Source organism: Panthera onca, chromosome D1 (assembly GCF_046562875.1).
Source record: "Panthera onca isolate mPanOnc1 chromosome D1, mPanOnc1 haplotype 2, whole genome shotgun sequence".
In the NCBI taxonomy this organism is placed as follows: Eukaryota; Metazoa; Chordata; class Mammalia; order Carnivora; family Felidae; genus Panthera; species Panthera onca.
Window position 1 is genome coordinate 35434662 of NC_138348.1, and position 26194 is coordinate 35460855.

General features: G+C 36.5%; 1 protein-coding gene across 4 annotated transcripts in view; it reads right to left on the reverse strand.

Annotated features, from left to right (window-relative positions):
• Positions 1-26194, reverse strand: part of LUZP2 (leucine zipper protein 2) — a 488810-nt gene that overhangs the window by 249910 nt on the left and 212706 nt on the right. For 3 of the 4 annotated variants that reach the window (XM_060606229.3, XM_060606227.2, XM_078433326.1), the window contains exons 2-4: positions 9365-9482; positions 5541-5611; positions 589-670 (exon numbers count right to left, since the gene is read on the reverse strand). In XM_060606229.3, the coding sequence (XP_060462212.1) occupies positions 589-670; positions 5541-5611; positions 9365-9482 (271 nt within the window). The remainder of the gene's footprint in view (positions 1-588; positions 671-5540; positions 5612-9364; positions 9483-26194) is intronic. The other variant, XM_060606228.2, reaches the window with a different exon arrangement.

The window sequence follows — 26194 nt, forward strand, 5'->3', positions numbered from 1 at the left end:
CTCACTGCACCTTAAACTTTCCATTAATATACTATATTTTAAAATAGACTCAGGTCCTAGAAGCAAGATAAAAGGTTCATTAACCATAAATGGTACATAAGGTGGTTTTGCAGAATACAGTAGAAACCAGTGAGAATATCTGGAGAGAAGTTTGATTCTCAAGCCTAGGGGCGTGTCAGAATCACCTGTGGAGTTGATTCAACAGGAAGAATATGGCTCCGCCCCTGAGAGATTCCTGCTAAGTGGATGAGAGGTGGGGATCTGTATAGCTTAACTCAGCTCAAGGTCAGTTGTAGGCCACAAGTCAGGAGCCATTGGTATGGGGCTGACACCAGCACTTTTGTCCTAGTCTTGACCTCTGTTTTCATTCATAAATGAGGGTTGGGATTTAGAAGACCCCTAACAATCAAATACAACAAAACTCTTTCCTTGAAATGAATGCTGACCAAGTATTTTTATGATTTTGGTGACTGAATTTTCCTTATTGTATTGTTATTTTTTACAAGAGTGTTTGTTCCATGGTGATTTGGGGAAGAAAAAAAAAAATCTCCTAGCACCAAAGCAAAGGACACAAAGAAACATACTTACAGTAGCTTGTTGTTTTTCTGCTTTCTCAGATGTCTCTTTAAGTTGATTTTGCAGGACCTCCTGGAGAGACTTCATTTGTTCTCTAGCAGAAAATAGAGAGCAAAAGAGAAACACAATTCTATTATTTCCTATGTACATTATGAAAGGAGGTTTTGGTGTCTACATACATTTAGGAAACTGATAACTAGAACTGTATATAGAGACATAATTAAGCATACAGGATGTATCTAAGGATTCTAGTAATAAAGTTTTTTCTCCCATACAAGTACTAAAAGCAAGCTGTATTTAAAGAAAATCGCCTTGCTATTGTGTCTGATAAAAATCCCACTGAGTGAATTATCTGTGAGCTGCATAATGTGTTAAATCAAATCAATATAATAATTAGAGTTGAAAAGCTAATTTTAGTGACAGCATGCCAGGGTATGAACATGCTGGTTAGAAAAAAAAAAGTTGCCACAGACTTGCAGATAGGATAAAATTACAACTCCCTGTGGATGCTTCTAATTGATTAATTCTAAGACAGTGTACTTTGACATGCTTTATAAGGCCTGGGACTTTTTATAAAAACAAAGAGAAAAGAGACTTATTTCGGACTTGCCTCATTTATTGGGGATAATAAAAGAAATACATGTCTTGCATGTATTACACATTTGTCTCAAGCTCACTACTATGCATGGATGTTGCCTCACTTGTTAAAAATATAAACATTTCCATAATTATGCATTCCTCTCAAGGGTTTAAGATTTACTCATATGGCAAATCATACTATCTTTCTGTGCCTTCATTTTATTACCTAAGCTACCACTTCAAAAAATTCTGATAGCAGATAAAGGTTAGTGTGTGTGTGTGTGTGCGTGTGTTTTATTCTGGCTACAGGAATAAACTCCTTCAAAGCAATAGCAACAGCCAAACAGAAACCTTTCCCAGCCTTACCAGCAGGACTCAAACTAATTTAAAATTCCCATTCTCGTGGCAAAAGACTACCCACCCCTGCAACCTTTGCGTGTAGGTACACTACAGAGACTAGAGATAAGACTGTACCGTCTTAAACCCATTTTCTTCATCTATAAAGTGGGAACACTAATAGAGCTACCTCATGGGTTTGTAGTGACGTTTAGATGACACAATGTAGGCAAAATGCTCAGCACAAAGCCTAGAAAATAATGATTTAATAAATATGAGATCTCTGTCATAACCTCCAGCAGTACTTTGGGTCCCTAAGCTCATTCTTTGACCATCGCATCCTGCACACCTGTGGACTGTTCTTTCATCCAATGGGATTTAATGACACTCCTAGATTTCTTACTCTAGAAACTCTTAGGTCCCAGTCTCAATTTCAGGAATATCAATGAAGGTCCATAGGATTTTTAAAATCAATCTGGACTTTGTTTGTCAAAGTACAATATAACTGAAACATGTTGTAAAATAGTTATGGTCACGTTGGTTCTTAGACAATTACTGTTCACCTGGGGGAAGCTTGTAACATGCTGGTGCTTAGAGTGGATTTAAGTCTCAGCTCCCATTCCTTCCTCAAACAGGTAGCATTGATCAGGATTGTTTCATATATGAACATTTAAAATTGGGGCTTCTGTTATTGTTTCTATTATCTTCCACAAAGACCATTTGTGGCATGATATAATAGAATAGAAATATCTATACATATTGTGGGCTTCCAATGCATCAGGCACTCACTCTTAGAAGGTTCACATCAAACTATGACATAATACTACAGGCAGAAAACTGATACGGAGAAAGGTAGTGAAATTGTGTTCTAGAACCCATGTGTTCAAACTCTGGAGTCATTACACTACCTCTGTGGAGACAGAAAAAGAGGAGGGAAAGAACAAAGGGAGGGAGGGAGGGAGAGAGGGATCTAGGGAAGAACGAGGGCAGAAAGGGTCTACATGCTATCCCTAACACTCAGATCATTAATAAGCACTGAATGAAAATACAAACTATTATATTTCCAACTGTTAAAAAAAATATACTAAAATTTTACAATGATTAATTATATTTTATCATTTTTAAATTTAAAAAGTTTTTAAATTTTTTATCATTTTTAATCAATTTTTAAATATTTAAATATTTAAAAAATAAATATTTGTTATCACTTTTTAACTTTTTATCATTTTTAAATATTTAAAAATTAAAACTATCATTGAATTTTAAATGATACATACATTTTAAAATTATATAATGTATTTTATAAAATAAAAATGAGTATCTATGTATATTCAAAAATTCCCACATACTGACATCTATAGGTAATGTAGGGAGTAAAACAAAATTAAAAGGTTAAAGCACTTTCTGCTGTTAACAAACATTGGAGAAGGTAGAGGACTCTACACATTTTCTCACATCAAAGAAAGCTATCAGACAGAACGGTAAAGTTGATCTTTTGAACCTTCTGAATATCTCCATCTCCTCTTTCACCTTCCAGACTTATCTCTGCACATTCCCACCGCTCCTGTGCTTTAGCGAGCCCCAAGTCTCTGCCTCACAGCCTTGGAAAGTTACACTCCTATGAGAGAGGACTCCTGACTTGCTCATGGGCAGGCCTCCTCCACCAACTATCACTGCTACTCCAGGGTTTTACCCAACTATCGCTGCTACTCTAGGGTCCTATCTGGACCAGCTGTTTCATACACCTCCAATGTCAAATTATAAATATGAAAACACACCAAAATCACACTACAGGAAGGCATTTTTTTTACAACTTGTATTGTAAAAACATCTCAGATGGAGAACTTGCTGCTGCCCCATGTATCATTTTTGTTTTCAGAGAACACGATTCTCTACAATGCTTTGGAACAGAGTCCAAAACTGCCTTCTTAGAATCTCCACCCACCAACCACCATAGAGAATAAAATGTATTATTACTTTTTCTAAGGCAGTTTTCAGACACCTCCAACCCCCCAAGTCTCCACATTGTAAGTACACACTCTCTCCTTATATGGTATGGTTTAGATCTGGAGCTCTTCTGTGGGTATCATCTAGGCTGTCAAAATGTAACACTCAAGAGCCAACACAACTTTTGTGTGCTCGCTCTCTCTCATACACATGCACGTGCACACAAAAATATGCACATGCGTGCACACGCATTCCTTTCTCTGTCTCAACAGCAAGGTGCTCTCTGCTCTCTCTGCACGATTACAGCCTCTGAGTTTACTTACTCACAGTCTGGTTTCAGCTACACAGAGAGACTGATTAGATGCCTCTTAGTTACAGTTCCAAGAGGGAAATTCTAATTGATTCGTTTTTGTAACTGTGAGTGATGATGAAGTCCTAATGACTTCTAGGGAACACTGGTGCACGTAAGTGTCAGGTGGCAAGCATCCCAGAGGATGAAAGGTTACTGAGAGCTGGATGTATAGCGAAGTGTCATCTACAATGCATTGCACTGTTTCAGAGTCAGATAAAACTTCCAAATTTGAAATTAGTTAACATTTTTATATTCTAAGATATTTTTTTCTCTTTTACTGTTTATTAGTATCTCTTCTTTTCAAATGAGATACACAGTCTCCTTCACCTTCAGGTAACCATGATTTTTATATCTCTCTTTGCAAGTAATCACAAAAACTAATATATCAAATGTCATATCTGTTTGAGAAATTACCTACCGTTAGAATTTACCAAATTTTCCATTCTGACTTTGTGTACATTATACAAGTTGCACATTTTAAACAAGCTTTCTAATTTTGAGTAAAACATTGAAATCATAATACCAAAATATCAGGTTTGTTTTGCCATTTAATTGAAAGACTTGGCCCATCATCTGGTAGTTTGTATACCATACCAAGTGTATAGATGATGATCTGAAATTCTTAATAAATGTAACCATGTTTTTAGAGGTAGTTTATTTCAAACCAGTACAATCACTTAAAATGATCTATTTTTGGAAATATGCTATCAAATTATCTTATACAAGCTCTTTAATACTTGACTTTGAAGACAATTTCATGTTAAGAAATAATAATTTCATTAAAATAATAAAAAGAGTCAACATAGGACAGTAGATCTGAAATTTTTAATGTGTCATCAGCTCGATCTGAATATATGTCAATGAGAGGTTTCTGGGTCAGAAGGCAAGGACAGTGGAGAAGATACAAGACAATAAGAAGGGACTTCATAGTGTGTATAAGCTTTTTTGGAGTTTTGTGTTTTGTGATCAATGAACTAATGTGAAAGGGTGTCTCCACGGGGTAAGACACAACAGAGCAAATTCCACTTAATACATCTCTCATCAACTCATTTAAGCCTTGGAGCAATGATTTCATATCCATTAAATAGGGAAATCATATCTACTTTATAAGGTAATTATGAGGGTGAAATAGGAGAATATATATAAAGCATCTAAGAGAGCCTCTAGTAAATGTATACAAATGCTAGCTTGTTTCTACCTTAAAATATTTTTTTTCCTTTGAGAGGCAATTTCAAATCATATTATACTGCATAGAAATCTACTCACAACACACTTCTTTCAAAAAAAAAAAAACCACAATCCAACACTAATAAGATTAGACTAATTCTACTTACGCTGTTAATAAGATTACCCCACTCCTTACCACCCCACCATTAACACTATGATCAAGTTTTGATGCCATTAAACATGTTATTGGACGTGTCTATTGATGGGCAGATTTATCAGGGTCTGTCTTACTAGGATAATAGAGGAAAATACCACAGATCCATGAACACTCTGTGATCTGCAGACAAGCAGCATAGCATACGTCACCAGAGAACCTATTGAAAATGCACAATTTCAAACCCCACCATAGATTTATTGCATACAAATCTTCATTTGAACAAGATCCTCACACATTCAAGTAAGAAGATAAATGAATTAATGCATTTAGAATGAAGTGATTTTTGTGAAATTTCTGAATGTGGAGTTTTTCACACTATGGGGAAAAAGAAAGAATTGAGAAAATTAAAGGAAAGCACAGTCTTACCTTTGTCTCTGACCTATTTCCAGAAGCTTCTGAACATCAGTTTTGGAAGTTTTCTCATCGTTTTTCAAAGACTGATAAGAAAAGTGGGAAAAGGAAATCTTATTCAAGTGATACAGTGAGGCTTACTTTTGTCTCTATGGCACAGGTGTGACTGCTCTTATGGCCCTGGAACAAGAATGTGCAAATGAGGCCACGATGGTCCTCATGGCTCTAAGGTGCCATGAGAATTCATGACACCAAGCACAGTATAGGTGCTACACAGTGGTGAAAGCGAATATCCTGAGTCTCTCAGCCTTTAGAGGTTCGATGGAGGGGAGAATGCTCTCCTAATAGTTAGGTCTCTTTACAAGCAAGTAGAAAACACATCTTTTGCTCTTCCATTGAAGTTTAATTGTGTTCTTTGCAGGCATATTAAACCAGCTCTGGCATAGTTTCTACAAATACAAAGGGACATAAAAGACGTCTCTGAATAAGCTATGTAATAACATAATGCAAGATCAAAGCAGCCAAAAAACATGCACCTGTTTGGTCTTGTCTATTTATTCTTTTTTTTTTTTTTTTTTTTTTTTTGGGACAGAGAGACAGAGCATGAACAGGGGAGGGGCAGAGAGAGAGGGAGACACAGAATCGGAAGCAGGCTCCAGGCTCTGAGCCATCAGCCCAGAGCCCGACGCGGGGCTCGAACCCACGGACCGCGAGATCGTGACCTGAGCTGAAGTCAGACGCTCAACCGACTGAGCCACCCAGGCGCCCCTTGTCTATTTATTCTTAATGAGTAATGCAGCAGCATGCACAGGAAAACAAGGGCCATGTAAAATTGTAACTGGTATGAAAAGATAGGGTATTAAGAGAAACAATATGTACCACCTCAGTCATTAGTGTTTATTTACTCTGGCAAATCCAGCATCCACAGACTGTGACTTAAAACAGAAAAGCCCACTGAGCTATTCTCGTTATAGAATCTGGCCCATTAAGCCTTCCCTAAGAACTTTCTTATTTATAGTCAATAAACTATTTAACAGGGTAACCTATCTTTCTTGATATTAGATGTTGAAAGGGGCAGTGATATTATTTGTAGGAAAAGCAGCTGTGGCAGGCAGAAAATTAACAATCTTAGGAATGGCAAATACTTGTTTACTTAATACCTATTTAACAAATATCTCTCATGAATTATGCAAAGTCCTGTGCAGAGGGACGACATCTGCCTTCACAAATTGTAGAGTCTAAGGCTAAAATCAGATAATTTTCATACAGCAGGATCAGCATTCTGATATGGATGTGGTGGGCTGAACTGCATAAGAGAAACTTCTTCCCTAAAATAACTGACAGAGGTCATAATTAGGAAGCAGCCAATAAAAGGCGTTTTGCTTATTTGGAAAGAATAGCTTTATATAACATACAAAGAGGGTAGGATGAGGAAGGGATGGAGGGCATTGCCAGTCATGGGATTCATAGCTCAAAGTGCATCATGGTCATATGACCTGTGGCGGGTCACAAAATCTGCCCTCTGACTTCCTTAAGGTGAAAAACAGGGATGAGATTTTTGAACAGTCTACTTTAGACATTTATTGGAAAAAACTCAAAGGGCGAAACAGATGTGGAAAAACACTTGATGAACAGTGCAATAAAATATGCCTATTCATTTGCTGACCATCTGCTATATTCTGGGCATTCTGACGGAAACCAAGATGAAGCGGATGACTGTCTTCAAGACATTTAAAATCAAAACAAAAGAAGCAAACAAACAAACAAAAAAAAACAGGAGATGCAGAAATGAAAAGGGTAGATACAGCAAAGTGTATATAATGAGAAAAGCTAGGGCATCCCTGGTTATTATTTATCCAGCAACATCTGAGGAAGTGAGGTTCACTTCTTGGAAAATATTCTTAGTTCCTTTAAGGATTCTAAAGGTTGATATATGTACGAATTAATCAATGTAGCGCTTATTGGTTGACCTATGTTACCATTCCATCCAGGGGCTATGGTTACAGAGAAAACTATAACAACTTTCAAAACTCCTTTCTTCATGAAGTTCCACTGGGAGGAAAATGTGGAATGGGTTATGTAGTTATTCACTATTAGTTTAAAACCTAGAATCACCATTTATTAGATGTATGACTGGGCACTTCCTTCGCCTATTTGAATCTTGCTTCTTCATTTTATGAGTGAAATATTACCTTAATTTTGTGAAGAGGTTGCTAAGAGGATTTAATAAGATAAAAAATGAAAAATATCTTGCACAATGGCTTACAGAAAATGGAAAAAGGCTTTTTAAAAAATGACATTTAGTGGTAGGATTGTTACCCTTTTAAAAACCATGAATCCATGAAATTATATATTGTTGTCAAGCAATTTTCCAGATTGTACTTGGGTGTCTTGACTTAGGCTGCTGGTGTAGACACACTGAGTGTCCTGACCATACATGGGCATCTAACCATATGCTTGAGATAATCTCAAAGTGGCAGGTATTCCATGCCTCTGAGAAGGGGCCAGGCCTCCTGAACACTCTTTGTAGCCCCATGTAACTGGTGAATTTCTACTTGAGGATAAGATGTAACTCTGGTATCAGCTTCCTGTAGACATTGACTTAGTTTCCTTTTTATCCAAGTCAGGGCTTTCCTAACATTCTATGTATTCTTCCATCTTAGCACTGTTACCGCCCTGATACTCATCTCTGTAATGGAATGTGGGTGGGTTTTGCGCTTTTTTTTTTTTTTTTTTTTTATGTTCTCAAGTTGTAACATAACTTCAGGAACAAGAGCTTGGGCGCTGTGCTCATACACCTGCTCTGCCACCTAATTCTCACTGTGTCCTCCATGGTTTCTTAACCTTTCTCTAACTCTCGTTTTCCCACTTACAAAACAGCCATAGCATAGTGTTCATGTAAAAATTAAATAGAAATTATACAAAGAATACCTAATGTAAGACCTTGAGACCATGTTCAATGGACTGGAGTGGCGACTGACACCATCATCATCCTTATCAACTTCATGGAATAAAAAGCTAAGGATAACAGCGAGTCCACATGGTTCAGAAGCATGGTTCAGTGCAGTAACTAACAGACAAGCCCTGAAGCCAGATTTCCTGTACTGAAACTCTGGCTTCCCTTGCGACATTCAAAAATAACTTATCTTCTCTAAGCATAATTCCTCATGTGTAACAAGAAAAATCACATTAATAGTACACATCTCAGAGATATATTATGAAAATTAAATTCTATAAAACAGCAAAGCTTTTAGTATGCATTATGTCCTCAATAATTTCAATATTCAAGCAAATATTAAAATATATTATAAGATATTTCAGAAAAAAAATTTTTTTTAGATACAGATCTTGTCTCTGGTTTTTGATTGGGATTTCACTGAGTATTCATACATTTTCATAGCTGACTCTCACCTTTCTAAGGCATTTACCCATTTTAGTAATGAGGTTTATTAAAGAATCTTGAGAACTGTCCTTTGTGGAATTCAAAATTCTCTTTTAGAGATCATCCCTATATTCATTCAACTCTTGGTCATAATTAGTTTTCATCATTTCATAATATAAAAAACACAGGGGGCAAATTGATCTTAGAAGCTTGAGAAACTGATGGCCTTGCCAAGCACACAATTTTCTCCTTTCTGAATTTGCAAACCACAGATTCCCAGACTGCATTTCAAATGGCATTTCTTTTTAAAGCTCATATGATAATAAATAACTCCCATGGTCAAGCCCAGAAAACATATTCAAAACTGGTAAAGAAAAAAAATGCAGGAGTCTTTTAATGCTAATCCACTGAGACAGGCCAAGTCCTTTGCAGCCAGGCAATTTAGTTTTCATCTCACCTGAAGGTTGACTTTAATTCCATCAAGTTCTCTTGATGTCTTTGTCAGCTGATGGAGGATGTTGCTTCGCTCCTTAAAGACTTCTTTCAGCTGCTTTTCTAGATCTTCATAGTCCTGTCTAACACAGAAAAAAATCGCATGAGAGCCCCTCAAATGCTCCCATGTGGCTTTGGCCACTTTAAAAATAATCACAAGCCCTCGCATTTAAAGCAAAATCAAGATTAATTGAAACCCTAATTACTAGGATGTTTTATTTGTCCTCTTTCATCTAAAAGGGGAAAACTGAAAACCAAAGAGCTGTATAACAAAGGTTTCATTTTGCATTGAGGACTCTCCAGGCTACAGAGAGTTTCCAGAACAATACTGTATATCTTTGATAGATATAACATAGCTTATCAGGTACCTCTTGGAAGACAGATATTTTTCCAAACAGCAAAGAGATATGATTTGAACCAACGTATCCCAAAGACACAAACAGATTCTGACATTAGGGAGACACGCTTGGGGACAGAGCCAGAGCAGAATGTCGGGGTCTTGTTTTATCCCTGCTGTGTAGGGAAAGAAGTCCACTGAAAAGGCACCCCTTTGCAAACATGTCTAAGAATGTCTATTGCTATTAAAGAGGAACGGGAAAAAACAGAATATCTATGAAATCAGTCAATAAATATTGTAATCAGAGTAAAATTTGAACAGACTTGTTAATTTTCATGAAAGAAAGACTTACTTAACTCCATATCATATATATACACATATTTTCTTTTACTTTTTTCATATGGTCTTTGTAAGAAGGCCAGTAGTGTAATTCTCATTTTGCAAATATAAAAGAATTGAACTCAGAAGGACCAAGTTACTATCCTAAGTTCCTATTCAAGGCATAAATGAGCAGGTAGGGTATGTTTATGTATGCTATGGTGTGTGTGTGTGTGTGTGTGTGTGTGTGTATGGGGAAAATGTAGACAAAGAAAAAGATAATTGCCAGAGCAGCCCAGAACTGTAACTGAGAGAGAGAGGTTAAAATAATCAATTGGAGCACATAGGAGAGTTGCTAATCCAGGAAAGACTTCCTGGAAAAAGTAATACAAAATATAAAATGAACTTGTTAAGATAAATAGCAATTAGCTATAGAAAAGGGAAAAGCACATGTAAATACTAATAAAAATGTGCTCACTGAATTTTTGAAAAGTGCATAAGTATCAGAAGGTTTGGAGTCCTAACTCAGGGGTTGGGACTTCCTGCTAAATGAGGATGTGGGAAGCATGAAAAAAACAGATGCAAGATGCTTAAGTAACAGGAGTTTTCACAATTTGAAAATAAATAATTACACAGGGAGTGACATGGTCGGATTTATGTTTCGTAAAGATTTTCCTGGCTAAAAACTGGAGAGTAAACTGGAAGAGGGAAAAACCTGGAGAAAGGAAGTCCACAGCAACAATCCAGAGAAAAATTTGTGGTGGCTTAAATTAGATTAGAAGCAGCAGAGGGGCACCTGTGTGGCTCAGTGGGTTAAGCGTCCGACTCTTGATTTCAGCTCAGGTCATGATCACGGGGTCCGGGGATAGAGCCCCTAGTCTGTGCTGACAGAATGAGGCCTGCTTGGGATTCTCTCCCTCTCTTTTTCCTGACCCTCCCCCTCCCCCCCACATACAAACTCACTCACTCTCTCTCTCTCTCTCAAAAAAAAAAAAAAAACATGAAAAACAATTAAAAAAAGATTAGAGGAAGCAGAGACAGAAGCTTGCACTGATTTCAGCAAAACAAGCAAAATTGAATCAATAATATATAATATTTTTTAAAATGTCTTTTGTCTGTGTGTGTTATGAGGAAGGAGAGGCAGGGCACTGGCCTGTTTCTGCCTTGGCAAGTGTTGGACACAGCCCTTACTGAGAGAGAGGTCATAGGAAAAACAGTTTTTTTAGTTAAAGTTAGGTTGACAAGTTCAATTCCAAACTTGTAAGAAAATGGCTCAATTTTCTAGTTTTTAAAATTTTCAGTCTTACTGCAGAACTATAAAGGAACTGGGTCTACAATCTACAATAGGTTTCTAATACAATTACTGGGTTATGTAAATTTCTTTTTCTCATGAGATACGGTGCACGTAGTGGCGGAGAGGCAGAGAGAGAATCCCAAGCAGGCTCCATGCTGTCAGCTCGGAGCCCTTTGCGGGGCTCAGTCTCATGAAACTCAATATCGTGACCCGAGCCAAAATCAAGACTTGGATGCTCAATCAACTAAGCCACCCAGGTGCCCCTGTTTTTGTTTTTGTTTTTTTCCTTAATCATTTTTTAACTGTTGTTTTCTAGTGGTCTTTGTATTCTTGTTTGAAGGAAATTGGAATGCTCCCTTGCTAAGAACCTCACTATTTCCCCACGGCCTTTAGATTTCCACTGGTGAACAGTATCCCAGGTCTCCTCTCGTCTCTCTAGCAAAGTCCTATGATGATGGGCAAGGCAGATTTCCAACTATTTCTAATTATTCAGCTTTAGTTCATATCCCAATTTGTTTCCCCTGAATGTTTGTGACAATAAACACATCTCCAAAATTACCTTAAGTGACCAGAATAAATCACAGTGTTAGATAACATGCATTGGTAATGTATTACATATAAGATGTGATATCATACATATTGACTCATTTAATTCGCACAACTCTGTCAAATAAGTAGTAGCATGAACCCCACAGTAGGGTTGAAGGAATTGAGTCACAGGGATGGTAACTTTCCAGAACACATTTCTATTAAGGGTGTGGTAGATCAGTCAGCTTTCAGAGTCCTATGTCTTAGCCAGTACTCTGGAAGAATACCGTGACTTGACTAGGCATTTATCATAGTTAAATATTCACTGTGCCATTGTAGAACTTATGTATTACTTCTTCCTTCACTATTGCATATATGTCTTTGGTATTGAATATTGTTGCCATTTTTATTTACCATTAAGTAATATTAGGAATAGCATTTCCTTTTTTAGTATTTACAATAATCTTTTAATTCTATCACCATTTTGGCCTTCAGATGAATTCATGTGGAAAGGAGAACCAATTTAAATCCTTTTTTTGTTCAGGTCAGTAAACTGAAAGCCACAAAAAGGATATAATTTTTGTGATTATATCAAAATTTTATATCACAATTTTGTGATTATATATTAGTCACAGGGAAATATCGTCAAAAGTGTTAATTAATAGCACCACTCCAGATTCAGTCATTCAAAGTTCTTATAAAAGGAGAAAAGTAACCTTAATGAAAGCACTGGATTTCTCACACTTTCTTGCATTTACACATGAGTGCATGTTTATCTCCCAATGCAGGTTATTTTTCCCATAACATACATATTTTTTTTAATATTTATATGATCCTCCTAGAAGTGTACTCTGCAATTGGCTTGTATATCTCAGAGCTCCTTCCATGTCTACACATATTAAAATCCACACACTTATATTTTAACATACTTTACCACAGGACATTTAGGTTGTTTTCAATTTTTCTTTCTCTCTTAAAAAGTAATGAAATCCACACATGTGGGTACAAATATATTTCACCGGAAAAAAACCCACAAATATATCTTAATGAAAATTCTTATGGCATATATTCTTAGAAATAGAAATATTTCACTCCAAAGTTGACGTGTTAATTTTTATAGGTACTAGTAAATTGCTTTCCTAATCTATACTTCTAGTATCAATATAGTATTCTGGTATTCTTCTCAACACATTCACCTGAACTGGAAATTGTTTTCCTCCTTTACTTAATATGTGTTAGTGGCATGAGTGAAAAATTGTACCTTCTCTAGGACAAAATTTTGATCACTTCATTGGAAAGATTAATTATATTTTCATAACTTTCATTAGTTCTTGCATTTCTGCCCTTATGAATGATCTATGTATGCCTTTTACCCACTCATATTTTGGGTTAGTTTTTGTATTAGCTTGCTGGGGCTGCTGTCACAAAGTACTACAGAAAGGGTAGCTCAAACAACAGAAATTTTAATTTGTCTCACAATTCTAGAGACTAGAAATTAAAAATCAAGCTGTTGGTAGAGTCGATTCCTTATGAGGACTGTGAGGGAAAGATCTGTCCCAGACTCTCTCTTTGGCTTACAGATGGCCGTCTTCTTCCTATGTGTCTTCACATTGTCTTCTATGTGTGACTCTGTGACTAATTTTCCATTTTTATAAGGACATCACTCAGATTAGTTTAGAGCCCACTCTAGTGCCTTATTTTAACTTGACAGCTTCTATAAACACCCATCTCCCAATGATGTTACATCAAAGGTACTGTAGATTAGGACTTCAAAATATGAATTTTGGGGTGTATGACTCAACCCTTAACAGTTTTTTAATCTATTGACTTATAGAAATTTCTGCCCAGTATGGTTTTTAACTGTCTATTATGGGGAAAATATTTTTTGTAAGTCTGTTATTGATTTTTAAATTTCCTAACTCCCCAATTTCTTTTAAATATACATGGAGATAAATCTTTTCCTAAATTTATGGCCTCCATATTGCTTTTGCACAAATAGATCTTCTCCACTCCAATGCTGTTCTTTAAAAGTGGTTATGATCTATTCTGATGTATTGATGAATTTGTTGCAACACCATTCCATGGTTTAATTATTAAAGCTGTGTGCTACATTTTGTTATTTTCTAGATTTCCCACTTTTGTTTTTATAGTTTTATTGCTAATTTTCTGTATTTGTGTATTCTCAGTGAATTTTGGAATGATCTTGTCAATTTCATAATAAACTTCCATAGGGAATTTAATTGAAACTGCATTTGTATTATATTTAAGGAAATAGATAACAATAGAGTATCTTTCAATCCCAAAGATAGGTGGTCTCATACATTTTTTAACAACTTTTATATGATTCAGAAATGCTTTAAAGTTACTTCAAAGAGTTCTTGCTCATTTCTTGTTAGACCTGTTGTTATTGTGGATGGATTTTTCCATTCCACTGCCTAAATGAATGTTGTTAGTTTCTTTTAAAGCTACTAAGTTGATCTTGATTCCAAATACCTTATTAAACAAACTTAGTACTTGCTGGAGTTACTTAGTTGATTTGTTTGGCTTTTACAACTAGGCAGTGGTATTATCTTTGAATGGTATCAACCATCTTTTATTCTCATAGTCACAACTTTTTTTTTCTTTGCAAATTGTACTGGCTAAAACCTCCAAAAAATGCTAAATAGAGAAAAATGATAGCAGACCTTCTATCTCGTGTTTTTAAGATAGCTATATTCATTGTGCTTCATCAGTGACTACAATGTATGCAACTATTTGCTGTAATTTTCAGATGATACCATTTTTCTTAGGACTTTTTTTTGTAATTGAGTTGTGGTGCTTATGCAGAAAAGAAAAGAAAAAAAAACCCCACAATCCCCAGGCACATTTCATGAACTCACACAAAGTAAATACATAAGAATTTTAAAAATAGATAATATACCGCAGATGATATTCTTTGACTTCACTCACTTATTACATTCTTTCTCCTCTTCAAATATAACTAATATTCTTACTTCTCTTACTTCATAAGTATTTGCCTATGTTTGAAATCTGTGCAAATGAAATTACTGAATATGTCTCCTTTTATTTGGTTTTATACAACATGGAGTTTGTAACACTCTTCCATATTGTGTGGAGGAATAGTTCATTTAAAAAATGTTTTTTTGGAGAGAGAGAGCATGAGCAGGGGAGAGGGGCAGAGGGAGAGAGAGAGAATCTTAAGCAGGCTGCACGCTCAGCATGGAGCCTGAAGTGGGGCTCGATCCCACAACCATGGGATCATGCCTGAGTCAAAACCAAGAGTCAGAAGCTTCTGGAGTCAGGTGCTCTGGAGAATAGTTAAGTTTTATCACCACATATTATAGTAATGAATAATCATATTGCAGTGTATGTATGCTAGTGCTGATGCATACCTTTGTTTTTGTCCAGTTTTCAACTGTTATGAATAAGGATATGAATATTTCATATGCCTTGTATTTAACATGCAAGTAAATGTATGCCAAGTATATATCTAAGAAAGGAACTGCTCATTAGAGGGCATGCATTTCCAACTTCAGTAAATACTGCCAAAGAATTTTCCAAATCTGCTATAGCATAGGAGAGGTGAAGAATTTCAATTGTTTCAAATTCTTATACACTACAGTATTATAGTTTTCAATTTTCAGTCACCCTACCGGTTGCACGACAGCAGTTCGCTTTAGCTGTAATTTGTATTTTACTGGTTGACTCAAAGTGAGTACTTTACAAAAATGATTTAAATATTATCGTTTTCTGGTCAAATAAATGGCTCTGCTTCTGTGGTTGACTATCAGCTTGTCATGGAAGCCATGTCTCATATGTTCCTCAGGATCCAGAGAGTTAGCCTGTGCTTATTCACATTCCAATTGGTTAGAGTTCTAAGAAAATTAGCAGACGTAAAGGAGTTATTTTTCAGGTTTAGGCTGAAAGCATTATGATATCACATCTGCCACATTGCATTGGTCACAAAGCAGGTCACAAGTCCTGGACAGATTAAGAGGCAGAGAAATAGACTTCATTTCTTCTTGAAAAACTATCCAAGTCATAATGTAAGTGAGTATGTACACCAGAAGAATGATAATGGTCATACTTTTAAATAATCTGCTACAGAGCCCCAGTGGTTAACTTCTCAGTACTTCATTCTCAGAGATTAGCCCTTTGAGTACTCGCCACCTTGCTCACTGGTGGTCCTCCTAGTCCTTCCAAGGGATTTGACATTCTGTTCAGTTTTCCACTGGCTTACACACTGACAACAAATATGTTCAATTTCACTAAAAATGGAACTTTCGGGGCCATTGTTTAGCTAACTATTTTCTTTAGTTCTCAAAGACTATCAATAGCTTGATGCAATCTCATCTTTTTCTCTAACTTTGAATATCTGAATACTGTTATGTGCAACTACCCAGTCTTACTGTCCTAGTGCAAGTCCTCATTATCTATTTATAGCACTGTATTAATTGATATTTTTTTTTCTTCTCCAATCCATTTAATGCACTGCTCTCAAATCAGGCTTTCTAACCTTAAAGTTCAATTTGCATCAACTTATAGTTTAAAATATCAGTGCTCTTTGGCTACGTCAAGGTCTAGGCCATATGCCCTCTGGCTTGAAACTACCTTTATTCTCCTTCTGTTTCGTTTGCTCAGGTTTTATCTCTTACCTCATATGTGTGCTGTATTTAAATATCGACCAGTGTATTTCTTGAAAGTCTTTAAATGTATTGTGGTCTAGTTTCATTCACATGAATTAACTGAAACTGAAATTAAAATAAATTCCCCAAATAATCATATGTTAAATTATTTCTAATAGCCAAGCCATCCACAAAACATCAGACTTTCCCCAGTCTTAGCGCTTTCGATTCCACAGTACAAAACCTCTATACACATCAAGCCAGTCTTCTCAAACCTCATTCTCATTCAAGGTTTTCTCTATTCCCCATCTCTCTTCACAGCTTCTATACTGTATTAATAGCGTATTACTTATGTATGTATCTCACTACAAAATTGAAATCTTTGCATGAATGTTGTCTAGTCCTATTACCCAGCACAGTGTTGTTCAGTGACAATGCTGAACTGTATCTGAGACCTGCACGCCTGCAAATTACCAATGGTTAAGAAATCCTCCCAACATTTTATGTTCCAGGAAAGGCCTTTCTGCAAAGGGCCGTCTTTCCTATATGATTTAAGTAAGACTCGCCGATGACCCCCTTGGTTACTTGCGACAAAGTCAGAGACAGACCCTTCAAATTCCCATTCTTTGTCTCATAAATGAATAGCTGACCTGTTTGTCCCCACTGACCTATCTGGACAAAACGACATTTGCCACATGTGCTATCAGGCTTCTCTTGTTCCCTCAGGACCTTGACACTTGTCTCACCTTGAGCTTAAACAAGCACTGGCAACTCAGCAAGTACTGGGGCATGGAATACCACACGACCTCTCCGCAGCCTCAGCAATCCCCTCTGAGAATCAGCTGGTGGTAAATAAACGATTTCTTGTTCACACGTTTCATCACACCGCCTGTTCCCCACAGCCACTTTTTTTCTGGCCTTGGGATACTTCTCTCTGTGGAAGAAAGCCTTTTTGGGGCGCCTGGATGGCTCAGTCGATTAAGCATCTGACTTTGGCTCAGGTCATGATCTCACAGCTTGGGAGTTCGAGCCCCACATCAGGCTCTGTGTTGACAGCTCAGAGCCTGGAGCCTGCTTCAGATTCTGTGTCTTCCTCTCTCTCTGCCCCTCTCCCACTCACACTCTGTCTCTCTCTCTCACTCTTTCTCTGTCTCTCTCTGTCTCTGTCTCTCTCCCTCTCTCAAAAATAAACATTAAAAAAAAAGAAAAGAAGCCTTGTTGCCTTTACTCTAAGGTGCTTGAAGATTTAACGGTGAAAGCATTCTCCTTACCACAATGAATTTTTGAATAAATGATTTATTTACGTCAGCCAAGATTGTTTTTATTTCATAGCACATTTTGAAAGGTGCCTCTGAAATGTAGGTTGGCTGAATGAATTCTCACTTCTAGCTTTTGCTTGAATCCTTCCATCAACCTGGAGGGCCTTCAACCTACTCTGTCAATCTAGATAGAAAAATTACCTCATTGCACTTCTGCCATGTAGTCTCCTCTTAGAGCTATATAGGTCCTTTCTTTCCTGAATGTCGAGGTCATGTATCCTATCCATTCCCTCCTTTTATAATTAATTACCAGAGTTCATATTTTTTAATGAATAATTGTATATTAGCTTGTATAAGGATAATGAGTTCTTGGAACCATGTATCTCTAGTAATTATTATTTAATTTGATGTTTAATTAATCCTAGACTGGGCCAGTTGGAAGCTTTTACAAACTGAGTATTGTATCCTTCACCTTGTCCCTATTGTTCTTGGAACCCTTCTTCACACTTTATGCTCTTTCAATGCCCCGTCAGAAAGAATATTTTTTGTTTACTCTAAATGCAAATACAATAGAAGTAACGCTCATTGTGGAGTCTTTTTTTTTTGATGTTTCAACTTCACTTTTTTTTTTTTTTTTGCCTTTGTTCTAAATGAAAAAATCTTCTAGAGTATGTCCAATGCCTTCAGATTTAAGCCTTTTAAAATTCGAAGATCTGGAGTAGTTCTGTGAGATCTCAAGGTGTACTTTCGCACAGAAATACAACAATAATAATAATTACAGAAATGCAAACTTCCATTCAGCCTGTTTGCAGCATTTCTGCCTACATTTAAAGAAACATTTATTATGGCAACCATCACCATAGTTTCATGTTATTTATCCTTACAAAATAATCTCTAACATTTATTGCATACAAGTGTATATCAGACATTGTGGTAGACATTATACATATATCATTAATTCTCATAATCTCCCAGAAGTGTGACATTATATTCATTTTTCAAGCAAGAAAGCACAGATTCAGAGTAATGTCTCCAAGGTCACATAGACAGTAATGATTAGTTTTCAACCCTAGATGTCTTTGATGACAAAACATCACATTATGTGGTCTCTTTAATAAATGAACCCGCTAAATATTTTCTTGGTTCCTCCTATGTATTAGGAATCTTTATTTAAAAAAAGGCAATACATTATACCTAATCCAGTACCATGTAATATATAGGTCAACTAGAACACACATCACGATGAGGGTAACATGTGACAAAATGTGATAGGAGTAAGGCATTAGGAGAGATCAAGTACAGATTAAACAATCCTGGAAAATTTCATGGAAGAAAAGATATTTGTCTTGGGCCTTGAATGGTGCATATGATTATTAAATTTAGTAAAGGGGAAGGTATTCTAAGTAGAGGAAATGATACAGGTAATGACAACGTATAAGGAAAGTGCTGAGTGCATACAGATTATAAATCAGCAAGTAATACAGTCTAAATTGCATATGGGGTACTCATTGAGCTATTGGGCAAAACCTGAAGAAGTTGCTAAATTCACATGATCAAAATTCTTAAATGCCAAGCTCAAGAGTTTTAAATCCTTTCTATAGGAAATTCACTGCTCTGTGAATTGCCAGGAAAGATATATTTAGGAATATATTTTCGGATTAATAACTCAAAAGCACATCAAAAAGAAGAAAGATTAAAATTATTCTCCCTCCAGTTGTCAAACCTGTTCCAAAGTGTATATTTTTATTTATTCATAGGCAAAGAGATTGAATAAAAGTGACTTTTACTTGGCTTGGCCAAGCTATTATTAAATCTGTGACCATGGAGCATTGTATCCTGGGAAACGCTTGCAATGTCTGCCCTCAGGAAATTCAACAGAACCATGAAACTCCTCTCAATCTTGACAGAAAGGTCATGGATTATTTTGCTAAAAGGCCTCTGTATTATCTGAAGCCACTCTTTCCGTTTTCTTTTTATCAGACCCAACATCCAGTTTGACCACCAGGATATTTGCATAGTATTTTTCTTTCAAAGTTTGCCATTGCAAACTAAGAGAAGAAGCCAAAGCCCACTGTGGATGTGTGGCGGAATTTGTTCTGTACTCCTGTGTAGTGAAAGATGCCTAGAAAAGTATCCTTTGAGGAAGAAAGTCTCTCATATAAATAAAGTCAAAGTCTGAAGTATCACAAGCCTTCTGGCAGGAGTGTTTTAAAATAAAAACACACAACTCTTCTCCCAACCATCCTACACTTGGGAATTTATTCATAGAAATTAAAAGTTCCAGCCCTTGAGAACATAAATTTAAAGGAGCATTAATCATAGGTAAATATCTGGAAACAAGATAAGAGATCTGAGTAAATTATGTTACATACACTGACAAGGACTCTCTGAGACCAAAACTTGAGTCAAGTTCCTCAGTGTCTGTCTGGTCTACAGCACCAAGTTGTAGCAGGAATCTTGCTAAATCAGTTTAGCCAGCACCCCCACCCCCAATATCTGGGCAACTTGGATATCAGATCTAGTTCCCCACCTTCCACCATTCTCCAGATGATATCCAACAACTCTAGCTTGCTTTCAGCAAGAATCCTGACAAATTGGGTTGATCAGAATCCTCCCGTACCCCTGATGTTTCCTTTTCATAATTTTTCATCCAAAGATCCCACCCTGCTGCTTTGCTGTAAATCCTCACTTGTCCATGCTGTATTCAGAATTGAGCCCAGTTCTATACGGAGATCCCTTTTTCCCCAACTGCAATAGTCCCTGAATAAAATCTGTTTTTATTGCTCTAACTACTGTCTGGCTCTGGTTTTCTTTGACAACACGATATAGTATATCATTTTAAGGTTAAGTTATATGTCAGTCAGAGTCATGCACATTGACTTGAAAGGATTTCCATGAGGTACTTTTAAGGAACAAGAGTAAAAATTAAGAGTATGATGCATTTATATAACACTGGTAATAATGAATCATGGCCTGTGAATGTACTAATATGTGTTTGTGTCTGAGTATACCTATACAGGATTATGTTAGTAAGGATAAAATTTTGAAATGAAATAGGTTAAGAGAGGGTAGAGGAGGGTTGCAGAGAGAGGAAGTTTATAAAAGGAAGGTACAAACAAAGAAAAGGAAAACATAGAATGTGTTGACTTTATACAAAATTATATGTGTATATGCATACCCATAAAGCAATAATTTAAAAAACCCTACATTTTTACAAATAAATACATCCTAGCACACATATTTTGACATAGACATTACCATCCCCACCATCACCCCTCATAGCGATGCAGGCACTACATGAATCTCCTGATGCCTGTTGTTAGAAAACATTTATCAGAGAAATATTTTCTGGATTGAAAACATGGGAAGCATAAAAAAGGCAAAGAACCATTGTCATCATGCATGTTTTAGCCAATACATTGATACAAAATTTAAAAATCAAAATTTGATTTACAGATATTGTCACTAACCAGCTAGTCAGACATCAGGAAATCATTATAACTTTCTAGCTTCAGTCTCCATATCTGTGAAATAGATTGTATTTCACAACTTGATAAAATTTATGAAAATAGAATGAGTTTTGTAGTGTTAGGGAAAACAGAAGTTGAAAATAGGAGGCTTAGTTTTCCCTGTTGAAAATAAGGGGAGAAAAGACTCTCTCCCTCTTTCTCAGAGCATTTACTTTAGAAAACTTTTAAGCTCTTTCTCTCTTTGAAATATATGTAGTTCTTCTTATAAGGTAAATAAGCCACTTGCCAGTTTTGAGATCCAGGAATATTTTTTTCATTTGACCTGGGAACCATTTCCCTGAAATGTAATCATCAAGAAGATAGCATCCCTCTGTACAGCAAAGGAAACAATCAACAAAACTAAAAGGCAACCTATGGAATGGGAGAACATATTTGCAAATGACATATCCAATAAAAGGTCAATATCCAAAATATATAAAGAACTTTTATAAAACTTAAAACCCCCAAAATGAAAAATCAATTTAAAAATGGGCAGAAGACATGAATAGACATTTTTTTTTCCAAAGGAGACATCCATATGGCCAATAGAAACATGAAAAGATACTCAACATCACTCATCATCAGGAAAATGCAACTAAAAACTACAATGAGATATCACCGCACACCTGTCAGAATGGCTAAAATCAACAATACAAGAAACAACAGGTTTTGGCAAGAATGTGGAGAAAGGGGAGTCCTCTTGCACTATTGGTGGGAATGTAAACTGGTGCAGCCACTGTGGAAAACAGTATGGAGATCCCTCAAAAAGTTAAAAATAGAACTACCCTGAAATCCAGCAATCACACTACTTGATATTTATCCAAATAATACAGAGATACTAATTCAAAGGGATACATGCACCCCTACATTTATAGAAGCATTATCTACAGTAGCCAAATAATGGAAACAGTCCAGGTGTTCATCCATTGACAATGAATGCAAAGATGTGCTATGTGTATACACACACACACACACACACACACACACACACACAATGGATTATTACTTAGCCATAATGAAATCTTGCCATTTGTAACAACATTGATGGAGTCAGAGAGTATTATGCTAAATTAAATAAGTCAGTCAGAGAAAGACAAGTACCATACGATTCCACTAATATGTGGAATTTAGGAAACAAAACAAATGAACACAGCCAGGAAATAAGAGAGAGAGGCAAATCAAGAGTCATACTTTTGACTATAGAGAACAAACTGGTGGCTATCCAAGAGGTGGTGGTGGAAGGATGGGTTCAATAGGTGATGGGGATTAAGAAGTGCCCTTGTCATGATGAGTGCCAGGTGATGTATGGAAGTACTGAATTACTATATTATACATCTGAAACAAATACTACCCTGCATGTTAACTAACTGTAATTTGAATAAAAGCTTTAAAAAACAAGAAAGCAGAGCACCTGGCTGGCTTAGTCAGTGAAGCATGTGATGCTTGAACTCGAAGTTATAAATTTGAGCCCTACATTGGATGTAGATTTTACTTAAAAAAAAATAAAATCTTTTAAAAAAAATTAAAAAGAAAGAAAGATAGGACTCCTATGTCCCAGTTTCGGGGGTGGGGGAGGGGTCAGAGCCTAACTTCAGCTGGTACTTCCTCCAAGTTACAAAACTACCTCTTATAAAGCATAAGCAGCTAATTTTTTCCTTTGGGTAAAGCCAATTTGCTAAGGCAGATGGATATCCCAAACACCAAATTAATTTAGGACAAACTGTATGTGAAAAATGGTATTGTTGAATCTTGTTACTTGAGACCTGATTTCATTTATATTGAGAAAATGTCTGGAATAAGTTGTATCTGCTTGGCAAGATGGATAAGGTTTCTTTCTGTCCTGCAAACGTCCAGTTGATTGCCTGCCATGCACATCATTATTCTGTTTTAATGCTTTTTCAGCAAGAAGACATTACTTTATTTCTCTTCTATCTCTGTGGAGATGTTTTCTGCATTGGGAGGAACTTTTAATTCTATTTCCCCAAAAGTAATCACTTGGTTTTTAAAATAAGAGAAAAAGAATTTCATAGTGCTAAGAATTACACCTGTCATTTATTGAGTAAATGCGTGTGAAGAAGTGTGTGACAAGAGGATGTATGTCCCTTATAATATAAACATCATGCCATGCTGGACATGATTTATTTAAAGAAACAACCTCCTCCTTTCCCAGTGACAATATAGCCCTAAATACAAGAAACTGAGTTCATCTGATGTTCCACCAAAGAAAAAAGCAATCTTTTCCAATGCTAAGGAAAATTTAGGGGTAATTTGCCTTACATCCTGCCTTTAGAGTTTGAATGCATATCTGCACTGTAATCGCTCACAAGGAATGGCTATTAAACTTTTGTGTATTATAATCCTCAATGATACTCTTCTGAAAATATGAACACTCAGGGTGCCTGGGTGGCTCAGTCAGTCAAGCTTCCAACTCTTGATTCCGGCTCAGATCATGATCTCATGGTTTGAGTTCAATTCTGCCATCAGGCTCAGTCTCTCCCTCTTCATCTGTTCTCTTTCTCTCTCTCTCTCTCTCTCAAAAATAAACTTACAAGAAAAAGAATAATCTCCATGCACTTACAATTTAACAAAGCTACATAGTATTTCCAAGGGCACATGAACTCCTTGTAAGAAACGGACACTGATACCAGTGCAGACATATCACAAGCTGAAGTCTCCTTCTCTGTAGAGAAGGAAGGGTCATTTGGGATATTTGTTTTTTTTCAAAATTGCCTTCAAATTCAAGATGGTTCTTAAAATCAGTGATGACTTAATTGGGGCAAAATGGTTTACAGATATTTTGTCAATGGGAGGTTCAGAAAAGTGTTCATATCTGCAGAGACTAGAAGTTTATGCTGTACAGGGAGAATGTATCCAAGGAGAAGACAGACTTTGTCCTAGATTGTTTGAATACACAGTGAAATGTAATGAAGTTCTTCCCTTTTCAGTGACCATGGTGAAAGAAGTTAACAGCTATCTAACTAGCCAGGAATGAAAAAAATAAAATAAATCACTAGACATATAAGTACAGTTGCAATTCTAGCTTGCCTTTAAAGAGTCTGGAGTTATTTTATTTGATTCCACTTCCCAAAAATATTAGCATTACTTATTTATTCAAGCTAATTAAGAACAGTGCATGTGTGTGTGTGTGTGTGTGTGTGTGTGCACATGCACACGCATGTGTGTTCTTAACCAGTTTGAGAGCTACGTCTGAAAATCAGAAGTGGCTAAAACATAGTTCCTGCCTTCACTGAGTTCTTAGGTTAGAATATGATAGGCACAAAAATATAATTGCAACAGTATATGATAAATTTATGCCAACAACATTTATTAAGTTCAATGGTGAAGAGAGCGTGGGATACACTCTTAATGAATAATTCAGGTAGTAAAAATCCTTTGTGATTAAGGAAATCCTTACCACAGAATAGATAGCTAGACTACCTTCAAAAAGTGGGAAAAAAATTCAGAAGGGGTTGCTACAGCACGAGCATGGAATGTGAGATCATTAATCACAGAGAAAAAGAGCCCTGCCAATACACAATCAATGTGTTAAGTTTTTATTAACTTCATGTATCTGTATAGAAATACATTTCACTAGGAGTAGAGGAGTCCATGGCTTTGCATTCTGTTTGATGCATGAAATGAATCTTGTCCTTGGCATCTCTGACTGATAGGAGTTATATTGATTTTGCAAGCTTCTTAGGCTGGGTGGTTTCAGATCCTGCCATTCTGCAAGTTGTGTGTAGTCAGACTCTAAAGCAAGGTGAGGGGAGAAAGCTATAAGGCCTGCATGATATCTGTGATTCTACAGAGGGAAAAGTCCAAAGGCATCTTTACAATAATAAAATCACCACCTTTCATTTATATTAATCTCTTCCTTTCAGGAATTCACAGTGTTTCAGAAGCCTTACCCCGCTGATTTTCACTTCCACTCTGGCAGAGACCTATTAAAATGTCAAACGGTTCTGATCCCAGAAAATGATAATCACAGGTTACTAGGGGGCAAAAGGAAACACTCTCACCAGAGACATGAATTTCTATACTTCCCAAGGTGGAAAGATATAGCAAGAGAAATGGATCCTGGCTCATGTTTACTCAAACTTCTCATGTTCTAAGGATCTGATAAACTGGCAGCTCAGACAGGCAGACACTACAGCAGCTATTTACTCCACAAGCTCCTCTCCATATACTCACTGCTGGTGAAAAGACTATACATTCTTGCGATTCCTAGTTCCTGCCTTCTCAGTGCTTTTAAGGCCCACAGATAAGGCTACATCTGCAGAAAGAAAGACGGTGTAGTGGAAGGCCATGTGCGTTTCTACCAGTAATCAGCTCTACCAAAGATAGAGGATTCAGTGGGACCCACCAGCAAAGGAGGCTTACACCTAGAGAGAGTTTTCCTAATCATGACTGAAATTTTTGAAAGAGAATCCTACGATCGTACCTTGAGATAAAACACAATTTTGTACTTAGGAAGAATAGGTGTATGATAACTAAAAAAATGTAGAGGCAATTGCATAAAAAAAGGAAAAAAGTATGCTTACCTGTCTGCAGTTTCATTTCCCTACTAGTTTCCCTCTAGGTACTCTACATTCTAGTTAAAATACATTTTGTTCCGTTTCCTGATACTCTGTACCCTTTCATAAACTATGTTCTTCGCTAAGAATGATGTTGAGACTCATTCTAACCAAATAAACTCTTCTTTTTATCCTTCTAGAATGTGCTAAGTATGGTTGCCTAGCCGTTAGTCATTTCCTTCTCTCTCTCTCTCTGTCTTACTGGCATAATCTACCCACATTAGAGGTCACAAATGCCACATATACAATTTCTCAGCCTCTTCTGCAACAAGAGATGGCCACGTCATGTGATAGATTTAGACAATAAGAGAGAAGAATGTCTCTTGGGTCTTCAGGATTTTTTTTTTCTAC